The 11,153-nt window shown below is 45.3% G+C and overlaps 1 protein-coding gene across 6 annotated transcripts in view; it reads left to right on the forward strand.

The window, feature by feature from the left end:
* The window catches only part of TFAP2A (transcription factor AP-2 alpha), a 28,435-nt gene extending 17,752 nt beyond the window's left edge, over positions 1–10,683 (forward strand). For 5 of the 6 annotated variants that reach the window (XM_040460742.1, XM_040460746.1, XM_040460745.1 and 2 more), the window contains exons 3-7: positions 584–635; positions 2,716–2,947; positions 4,873–4,991; positions 6,928–7,069; positions 8,911–10,683. In XM_040460742.1, coding sequence (XP_040316676.1) covers positions 584–635; positions 2,716–2,947; positions 4,873–4,991; positions 6,928–7,069; positions 8,911–9,199 — 834 coding nt within the window. In that variant the 3' untranslated portion in view covers positions 9,200–10,683. The remainder of the gene's footprint in view (positions 1–583; positions 636–2,715; positions 2,948–4,872; positions 4,992–6,927; positions 7,070–8,910) is intronic. The other variant, XM_040460744.1, reaches the window with a different exon arrangement.
* The last annotated feature ends 470 nt before the right edge of the window (positions 10,684–11,153 follow it).

Genomic DNA, 11,153 nt, shown 5'->3' on the forward strand with positions numbered 1-11,153 from the left:
AAACCATTTTCATATTCCTTTCTGATACCCGGTTTAGGCAGTAGTCTTCTTTAAAAAATTATTTTTAGTGTTCCATAAGTGAAGGTGTGTATATGCATTTGCTTTTTATCACACTACCTAAAACGTTTAAAATGCTCCCTTGTTACTCCCGCCTCTGTCATTTCTATTGTGTTTCTCTGGCTTTTGCTGCCCGAACACTCGAATCGCTAAGGTCCGAAGCCGCTGAGGCGCCAAAATAAAGCCAGGTGTATTTTTAAAGGTTGAACTGACTTTGTGAGAAAGATTAGGTGCTCCAAAACTTGGTTTCATTTCCAAAGAAAGTTTTATTCCCCACCCCCACCTCCTTCAAACATGGATTATTTGCTGGGGGAGGAGAAATGGGCCGTGGGTGTGCAGTGAAACCTCTTGAGTTGCAAAGCCTCAAATTCCAATAAGCCAAGATGAGATGTTTATATATAAATGTCACTATTTGGGAGGGGGAAATTTTGATTCTAACCCTTCCCCTCCCCCCATGTTGCATGGAATATTCATTTCCTTTTGTTTTGATTATACACTTACATCCATGTGTATCCTTTTGTTGCAGCATGTAGAAGACCCGGGTATTAACATCCCAGATCAAACTGTAATTAAGAAAGGTAAGCCATTTCCTTCTACATTCCAGGCATGTCCTTACAGGCATAGTGCTATTTAAAAGAACTTGCAGAGCTGTATTTATTTTTTTCAAATAGGATTTCCTAAAGGCTCAGAATTAGCAAATAGATGGGCTTGGAACAGCAATGCTTAAGTGATCGGCTCTCAGTATGTTAGTAATGGCAACAGGCTAGCCTTGTTCATGATTTGACCATTTAATTTAGTTTAATGATACATGGACAAACACATGAAATGTGTAAGAGTTGAACTGATTTGGAAGTGGCATTTCAGTTTTCAAATGGTTTAATAGTTTAGTTCATCTGTTGTGTGCGTGACTATGAGTGTTAAGAAGGGGTGTAATGCTAAAACGGTGCAAATAATTCAACGTTAACAGAAGGGCAGTTGTGTCTTTGGTAACACTCCTTAGCAGAGGAAGAAGAAACTTTCATGTTCTTCAATTTAATTTCTCATTAGCTGTTTAAGGGGTTTTAAACTTTGTGAATTAGGTTAACAAAAATTTGGCTTTTGGTTAAAATTAGCATCTTGAAAATGTCGGGATTATTAGCATAATTGTTCAGAGCAGAAATTGTTTTTAAAAAGTGTCAAGTGACTTGGATGGATTTGTAATTTGTATTGTGTTTAGTGAGTAGAAATAAAGTTTACTGGATTAAATGCTATTCACAGCAGCTTTTTTTGTTGTTGTTATGGTGGCAATGTTACATTTCAGGATTCTAGGCACCACCAGAGGACGATGCTATATAAAACTGTTCTCATTTCTAACCCCAATCAGTATATTGTTAGCCAGTTTAAAGTTTCATTTTTTGCATCTGTGAAGTCTTTGTCACGTCAAATTAGATGTGCAAGGGATAAATCTTAAGAGATGCTCTTTCCAAGTCGACATGATAATTGGCTCTTTTATTAGTAATCTCTCAAGAGTTCGTTTAACTCCTATTGTCTCTATTAGCCTCCCCAGAGCTATTAATGTCACAAGTGATCTATCCAAAACCTAGAGCCCCCTACCTCCCCATACGTCTAGAATATCCCCATTAAAGAGGGAGGAGTACTGTGAATAGAATGTGTGCATATTATTATATATGCCTCCTTGTGGAATTTTAAAATACAAATGCATACTGTACTTAAATGGTTGTGAATGCATCTGAACTCTATTGGTGTTGAGAAATGGAACATGGTAGTACACTTTCTGCTGGCCTTGGCTTTTTTCTCTAACTATGGTGGGGCCGACCATGAAGAGCTTATGATTTCAACCAGCAAGAATATATCCTCTCCCCTTCCCAATGAGTACTCTTAAGCAGACAAGGGCATTAACGATTTGCTGGACAACAGGGCATGCTGCTAATATCCTATGGTAGGCCTATTTATCCTTTTTTTTCTCCCAGTTCAAAATGGGGCTTTGGGATGGATTTCCACAACTCGGGTCTTTTTCACAACTAAACCTAGGAAAGGGCTTATTCCTCAAAAGGATGGGTGGGGCACGTGTGGTGTGTGACAAGCGAATCAACCGCCTCCCAGCTTGGTGCCTTAACTGCAATGCTCACTTACAGGCCGCTTCAGCCACCTAAACTCTCTGCTGATTTTAATTATAGGTCTCTGAAGCAATCTCTTCCCAACACTAAGGCCCCCCCACCCCCACCCCACAAAAACTCCAAAGTACACACAGCTTGCTCTCGGGTGTGCAAACGTAATCCCCTCCCCTGCACCCTGACCCTATGCTCCAGCACCTCAACTGGGGCCACTGTCCTCGGATGAGAGCCCAGGGGGTCACAATGTCACTACCATTTGTAGACAGCACCCTTGCGGCTAACAGGAAAGGGTTCAGCCGGAAGCTCGGGCCTGGCTGGTGGCGCGAGGTGGGGGCGCCTGCCGGCCGCCGGGTGAGGTGCGCCGAGGGCCAGAGGCTCGATCCCCAGGACTGGAGAACACCAGGGAATAGGAGAGAAGTGGGGATTTTCCGGGCTGGCAGGAAACGGGGGGGTTGCAGTGCAAGCCTGGGCGAGCGCCGGGGTCGGGAAGGACTTGGGAGTGACCCTCGACGCCCACACGCAGCTTCCCCGTCTATCTCCGCAGGCCCCGTGTCCCTGTCCAAATCCAACAGCAACGCCGTCTCCGCCATCCCCATAAACAAGGACAACCTCTTCGGCGGCGTCGTGAACCCCAACGAAGTCTTCTGTTCAGTTCCGGGTCGCCTCTCGCTCCTCAGCTCCACCTCGAAGTACAAGGTCACGGTGGCGGAAGTACAGCGGCGCCTCTCACCGCCCGAGTGTCTCAACGCTTCGCTGCTGGGCGGAGTGCTGCGGAGGTGAGGCCCGGCTCCGCCCAGCCCGCCCCGCCTCGCGGCCGCGGGAAACACTGCGCCTGCGCGGGGGCGACGACGCAAACGGGCCTCGCGCCACGGCCCTCCCTTCGCGGGAAAAGAAAGGGGCGGGGAGAAGAGCGCCAAACCCGGTGGGTGGGAGCTGGGGGCGGGACGAGGCGGCGCGCGCTTGCGCCCTTCGCAGGCTTCCCGCGCGCTCGGCGTTCTGGCGCGCTCCCGGGTCCGCCGCCGCAGCGCGCTCCCCGCGCCCTCCGCCCCCAACCCAACTCCCCGCGCGCACGCGCAGCTCTTTGCACCGCGCGTTCAGTCCCGGCTGCCGCAGCGGCGGGGCGCCGTGCAGCCACCTTTTTACTCCCGCGAACACCTTGCAAACCCTGGAAAACTTCCTCTCAGGCGCCTTACTTTGCCTTACCTCCGTGTAGGGTCTCCCGACGGAAATCCACCGCCCCTTGAATAGATAGGGTTTTTAAGTGGAAGACGGTGGCTTTCTCTTGAGTCCGCCGCCCTTCCTGCCCCCTCCGCTCCCCCCCTCTGTCACTGTCACTGTCACCTCTGGCCAGACGGCGACTCCCCGTGCCTAAGGCACACGCATTAGTGGTTCCCGTGTACTGCGGCCGCGATGTGCTGCAGGCAGTGTGCAAGATACGGTTACGTGCATCATTCTGTGTAGTCGTTGCCCACGAGTGCGTGTTACGTACGTGGCTAGGGATACACATCTCACCCCTGTGAGGCCGGAATGATTCGTTTCGTAGATAAGATTTTATAAGGGTCTGCAAGGTGAAGCACCTTCCCTTAGGGCAGATTTCTCCCTCCCTTGAGCTGCATCCTCCTAGGGTTCCACCCAACTTTGTGAGTGGTGGGTGTTGGGTGGAAGTTTCCCACATGATCTTTTCCTTTTTTTTTTTTCTTTTTAAATAAGGAAGTAGACCAAGAACTTGACTGTTTTGCCATTTATTCATTTGTGTATCTATGGACCCACAGGCCCACTCTGATGGGTATATCCCATGCAAAACCTTACAAAGCCGTTTTTGGAAGGTTTTAACATCAGTTTTTCTAATCTTTTCTTTCTCCTCCAGTCATTTTGCTTCCCTTTGTAATCTTTCACTGACAGAGATCTGAATCCGCCCTCTGCTTTTTCCTCCCCTTCCCCCATCCCCAATATTGGAGACTGTTTACCTAGGGGAGTATAATCTAATCCACACAATTAAAGAGCACTTGAGTAGGGAATAAAATCTGAAATTAATTAATTTGCTGTTTTATTTAAACAATTTATCTTAACCACTTTCTGATTATGGGAGTCTATTTAGACATCTATTTAGAACCACCCCCATTGTCACTGAAATCAGTGAAATTTTTAAAGGCTGATCTCAGCTTTTGACATTTCCAGTTAGGCTGGTGACATGGCATGTAAACAGTTGGTGAAATGAATTTCCCACCGGGGCTAAAGCCAGAGCAAGAAACGTGAGAGTGATGATAACTTTGGTTACTCTGAACAACCTAACAGCAGTCCTTGCAAAGACAATTTAAAGACCCCACTGGGATTTGTGTGATTGTAACAACAGGGAAAATATACAGCAATCAGTTGAACTCAAGAATACCTCAAACCCTAGAGATGAGAGTTGTGTTTGTTTGTTTGTGGTTCTTCTTTAGAGATTTGGGAAATCAAACCCTTCTAACCTGCCACGGTTGCTACAATCATAACTGCACGCGGGGGTGCTTCACAGTCAAGCATTTGTCTTCTATGATCTTTCTGTACCATTCCTTCCTAGATTTCCCTCCCTTAAGTATCTCGAGGCCACGATTCTTGACTGTGAAAAGCACATTTTAGGAAGTTTTCAAAATGAAAATAATGTGATGTAGAGCAACCCAGTGTTTTCTCAATCCCTTTCTTGCATATATTTGTGAAACAGGGCGAAGTCTAAAAATGGAGGAAGATCTTTAAGAGAAAAACTGGACAAAATAGGATTAAATCTGCCAGCAGGGAGACGCAAAGCTGCCAATGTCACTCTGCTCACATCACTAGTGGAGGGTAAGCGAGTCCACTTGCTAACAAGAAGGGAACTGTCTTGTGGGAAAATGGATAATACTTAGTGGCCATTTGGTTGTGTTTTGTGTCAACTGGGCAGTTTCGTTTTTTCCAGAGGCTGTAATGGAAGTGAACGGAATCCTTGCATGTCGAAAAACGATTTGCGTATACTCCTGTCCTCCTTTTTTCTTTCCCTCTGCCACAAAATTCCACCTCCGTAGCTCAACATGGACCTAAACAATGTGAAAATTTAAGAACTGCATATATCCCAAGTTCCTGTCTCCTTCAGAGAGCTCAGCAGTAAATCACTTAAGCTATTCTGACATCTGCGTTTGAGAAATGCGTGACCATTACTTCCTGAATTAATTTGGGAATCTTTGACCTGCATCCTGATTTAAGACCGTCCTGAAAGCTCAGGGTTATATGCCCTTTCAGGTTTTTGTTTTCCAAACATATGCTCCCTTATCTCTTATTTAATTGTGCTTCTCTAGTGGAGGGGAAGAAAAGTGAGCAATTTTAGATTTTGAATTGTTTGGCTAGGAAAGAAAGAAGAAATGGAAGCATTGCAGAAGGTTTCTCATGGCAGTTTTTAACACACACACACACACACACACACACACACACACACACACTTCCAAAACCCTTCAAAACAAAAGCTACTCCTGTTCCCACTCCATGCTATAGATACCCTGTCACCAGAACCCACTTACATTCCTGCTTCCTCTAGATTCCTGTTAACTTTTTCTGATACTGAATTGGCTTAAGTTTAGATGCGCTGGGAATGAATGTGTAAGTTTTCTTGTGTTTTCCTATGCGTTAGGTTGAAGATGTTTTATGCCCATAGGAAAAAAAAAAAGACACATTACCAGGTAGATTTCAAAACTGCCATTTCTATTTCAAGAAGGCATTTTGTCTTATTTACATCTTGCACTTGAGGAGATACAATTGGACTTGAGCTCCAGCTTATAAATAACTAAAAAAAAAAGTTTAAACCCGTAAATTTGAGAAAGAATCCTATGAAGCATTTGTTAATGGCGTTGAGGACGATACTATAATTGTTAAATAATAAGCGAGTGTTCAGTGCCAGAAACTCAACTACAGTAGCATTACGTTAAAAATAACATCAGTACATAAGAGAACCCACTATCCATCCCCCCCGGCCGCCCCCCCCCCCCGGAGAATTACATGCAAAGGAAATGATAGCAATAGCAGTAGTGGATTCGGGTATAGTGTGAGCAGTGTGAGCGAGTGTATGGGCTTGGGGGTTGAGTCCTGTAGCAGGGAGGCAGTTTCTGGAGAACTGTTATTGTTTGCGATCCGCTCCATTTTATGGAAACGAGCTCTGCAGAGAGGGCTTTGATGCTCTAATTGGCGCATGCGTTCTTCCGGAGCTGGAGCTAATGGCAGGAAGCCCTGCAGTAAAAACCAACTGGTTCAGGAAATTAAAACCAAAGATTCGAAAATCAACAACACAGACGGACTCAGTGGAGTGACCCTCAAATCCTCTTGGTTAATCGGTTTGGATGAACAGATAATTATATGCGATCAAGTTAAAATGTAAACCTTTAGTTGTTCCCTCGAAGAGAAGCTCAGCGAGTAATTATGAATATCATTTATGAATGTGTTGATAGGTGTGAGGTTGGAGTACAAGAAACATTTAAAAAGAAGTTGGGAAAATGTCATCAGGGTGGGGGAGGGGACTTACATTTTCAATCCCTCTTGGCCTTCTAGGCCAAGTGGCCATTTTTTTTTTTTTTTCTGATAAATTCATCTGCCAGATACTACAGAGAAGGAAATAAAATTCCTGAAATGAGAAAACAAGTAGTTTGTGTTTTCTTCAACATCTGGATTAAGAAAATAAGGGAGTTGGGAGGAAATTTTGATCTCGGCTCTTTTCAACCTTTTGTCGCACTGCCTCTCCTCTCTCCCCTCTTGCCAGGAGAAGCCGTCCACCTAGCCAGGGACTTTGGGTACGTGTGCGAAACCGAATTTCCTGCCAAAGCAGTAGCTGAATTTCTCAACCGACAACATTCCGATCCCAATGAGCAAGTGACAAGAAAAAACATGCTCCTGGCTACAAAGTAAGGCATTTACCTTACCTCTTCCGGGGTCTCTCTGTGTCTGTTGTCCAGAGAAACAAAAATCGAAATTGTTTCTGGTCTCTCCGGCTTTTCTCCGGCTTCTTTTGTGTTCATCAGCTTTGTTGTTGTAAATAACTGAAATTAACAACACGCTCTTATTAAACCATACCGTTTTAAAGGGGAAGTGTAGGCGGGATTGTCCTGTGTTTCCATCTTAATCCTCTCTTCTGCTCCACCTCATTTTTTAAAAAATGAGTGTGGGGGGGAGGAGGGGGGTGATGTAGGGATTTGATAGAAGCTCAGTGTGAATTGGTGACTCTGTCTTTGCAGAAAGCCCAGCATCAAGTCCTTAAATGGGGACCAGGCTTGCCTATATCAGTTTTTGTCTCCTATCAGTATGGTCTCTGAGGGCAAGAATTAAGCAATGGTCTGCAAAATGTGCAAGCCAGGAGTCCTAGTTTCAACCTTAATCCCTTATCCCATTTCTTGCCTTTCTTTCTCCTCCCTCCTCAAAAGTGACACACACACACACACACACACACACCCACCCACCCACAAGTCTTAGCCTACAGGCGAGATGTCAAATAGGTTTCAAAATGGCCCAAGTTATATTCCCATCAGTGCTTGGGCTGAATAGGCCCCTCCAGGTGGTGTGTGAAAAGAAAATTACTGTTTTGATATGTTTTCTGGAAATTAAAAGGCCTGTTCGGAAGCCCTTAATTATCAAAGTCTGTGTCACAGGAGGGCATGGAACCAGAGGGCAGAGGCTGGGGCCTCAGGCGGGATAGTTTCTGACCTGAGGGCATCAGCTGGACTTGGAGAAGGTGGCCTAGCAGTGCTCCTCATTCTCCCTCCTCGGCCCCCCCCCCCCCCCGCCCCGCACCCCCTCCAGGTTGCTGCTGCCTCAGGGAGGCCCCAGCAAGTCCTTCCTTCCCAGATTCAGAGACAGCTTCCAGCATACAGGCCTCATCTGCCTGTATTTCTGACTTTTCGAGACCCTTTTTGAAATGCCAACTTTTTCTCTTCCCTTAGCTTCCTAAGCCCGCCCGTATTCACAGTTTCCCTAGAGATTTTTCGGGGGCTGAGGGTTGGGGGGTGGAAAAAGAGGTGGAAGGAGAAATTGAAATTGAAGGGTCGATTTCTTCTCAAAAATCAGTCTGAGTTGTCCCCAGGTAACAGGTTTTCTGTGACCTTTTTTTTTTTTTAAGGCAAAATAATCCCAAGAAAAGTTTTGCCTTCCTGTCTGCATCCAACCTGATTTGCAGGTGAATGAGTGGAGACCATCCCACCAACTGAGGTCTCTCTAGACCTCTAGAGCAGGAAGAGGGTCTGTCTAGTATTTTGAACAGGACAGCTGATGGCTGTGTGCTATTGGCCATTGGCGAGATGCCTGTGTTCCTGACTCCTGCCCGTTTTATTCTCTTTTGTTTCTCTTCTAACGTGTGAAATGTGTTTCTGTGTCTGGGGCGTTTGGTATGAGTGAGAAAAGAGGCGGTTAGCAGTTAAGGGTAGCTGAGGGGTGAGAGCGAGAGGAGAGAGAGAGCGAGAGAGACATTTGTGAAGGCAGGAAAGGCATGCATTGACGGAAGGAGCCATGTTTCAGTGGACACTGAGGGGTGACTCGGTCTTTCCCCAAGTCTGTCTCTGGGGCCTTGGGTCAGGTCGGGGTTCCCCGGAATCCCCTGGGGGTGACTGCAGGGAGAAGGGTTTTCTCTTTGCTGCTGGTACTGCCCACAGGGGAGCCTCATCTCTCTCTCTCTCTCTCTCTCTCTTTCTCCCTCCCCCACCACTCTGTCTGTCTCTCTGTCTCTCTCTCTTTCTCTGCTTCACTTGTGCTGCAGACAGATATGCAAAGAGTTCACTGACCTGCTGGCTCAGGACCGATCTCCCCTGGGGAACTCACGGCCCAACCCCATCCTGGAGCCCGGCATCCAGAGCTGTTTGACCCACTTCAACCTCATCTCCCACGGCTTCGGCAGCCCAGCGGTGTGCGCCGCGGTCACGGCCCTGCAGAACTATCTCACCGAGGCCCTCAAGGCCATGGACAAAATGTACCTCAGCAACAACCCCAACAGCCACACGGACAACAGCGCCAAAAGCAGTGACAAAGAGGAGAAACACAGAAAGTGAGGCTGTCCTCCCGCCCTGCGTCTCCCCGCCCAGCGAGCCCACCCACTCGGTCGTCTCCCCCCACCTACCACCGCAGGCAGGTGACAGCTTCGGAATCAGCGAACCCCACTGCTGCTACTGCTGTTGCTGCGGCCGCCGCCCGCCACCCACAGCCCTCCAGAGTCCGGGGGCCCTCTCTCTTCCGGCAGCGGGACCGCCCCTGCTGACTCCGCCCCCCCTGCCTCGACTTCCCCTCCCCCCCCCACCAGCACCAACTCTCCCGCCCTTTGCCCTCCTGTGGAGCCTAAGAGAACAGAACAGGCCTCGAAGCCAGCAAAGAAAAGTTCTGTCCAAGTGTGTGAACCTTTTTTAAAAAACAAAAACACAGAACAGAAAAACCAACAGGAACCCAACAGTGACAACCACCACACAAAAAAAAAAAAAAAAAAAAAAAAAATTTTTTTTTTTAAAAAAAAAAAAACAAAAAAAAAAAAAAAAAAAAAAGATACGAGCTTCATGGGATTGAGTCACCACCTTCCCTTACATACTTCTGTTCAGATTGTAGCCATACTAAACAAAAGCAGTGACAAAAAAAAAAAAGGCCAAAAGGATAATGACATTTTTATCAGTATTGTGAATAAACTTGAACACAAACACAGGAATTTCCATGTCATGTCTTCAGTTGTAGAAGTTTTTCCTCTTCAAGGTAAAGCGACCAACTTGAACTTTCTCTGGCAACACGATTCACAGTTATATAAGGGAATCAGTGTTCACGTCTCTGTATATATTTATTTATGTGTAATTTAATGGGAATTGTAAATATGGTGAGTCTGTTTTAAGCCTCTTTTTTTTTTTTTTTTTTTTAATTTATCTGGTGATCTCGTTTACCTCTTGTTTAGTGGGTTTTGAATCTTCCCTATTAGTTCTTCATGTGGTTCATGGTACTTATTTAGAAATTCAAGGTTTGGGGGATTTTTTTTTTTTCCCCTCTGGGATTCATGAATTTAGCCCTGTTGTAGCATGTTAAAGACGACAAGGAGACAGCTGAACGAAGAAAAAAAAAAGCCAACTAAAATTTTATATATAATTAGTATTACATTTAGCTTTCCATCGAACTGAAAGAAAAAAAGTGATATCGGACCCTGGAAAGAGTTTTAAACTTGAGTGGTTTGATGACCCTTCTATGTATTGTGGGGAGAAAAAAAAAAAGTTTATCTTATTCCACTATCCTCCCTTGAAAGGATCATTCCAGCAATAAATGAGCATTGTCTTTAAACCAAGGGTAAGGGATTTCCCCCCCCCCCCACCTCCCTCTCTCTTTCTCTCTCTCTTTTTGTTGAAAGAACTTCAAACATTTGGGACCACCTGGTATTCTGTATTTTCACTGGCCATTTTGGAAGCAGTTCTAGTTGTATTGTATTGACTTGTGCTGGCAGTAGTTTTCATGCCTGTCAATGTATCATAGTCCTTTGTTGCCCAGATAAATAAATATTTGATACGCTTTATGTCGATTTTTTTTTATTCAGGGGCTGTCTTTACCCAGGCGTATTTTTGTTCTTGGCAGTATTTTTTATTCAGTATGGTTACAGTAATTGAGTTTAACTCTCCCTTGGCAATTGTTCCGTGCAATAAGCAGCTGAACCCATTGTTTCCCTCAAGTATAATAAAAACTTACTTTCAACTTGGAGTTCAGAGCAGGGTATCATTTAGATATTCCACCGAGTCTGTATTCAGACAAATGACACAATAAAACCCAATGTATTCTTTTGGATAAAAGATTGTTTGTACTGCTAAAGGAATGACATACTCTCTTTTCCTGACTAGAAACATTAATTTTATTATTAAAAATAAAGTTTTATTTTATTTATGGTGACCCTTTAGGTTTTCGTTTGTGTTTTGGAAAGCGCAATATAAAACCTTCAGAACCAAACTGTTAAGGATGACCGGGAAGATGGAGAACAGAACAGAAGACCCC

Source organism: Herpailurus yagouaroundi, unplaced genomic scaffold, assembly GCF_014898765.1.
Source record: "Herpailurus yagouaroundi ecotype Mexico unplaced genomic scaffold, PumYag 250, whole genome shotgun sequence".
Lineage (NCBI taxonomy): Eukaryota > Metazoa > Chordata > Mammalia > Carnivora > Felidae > Herpailurus > Herpailurus yagouaroundi.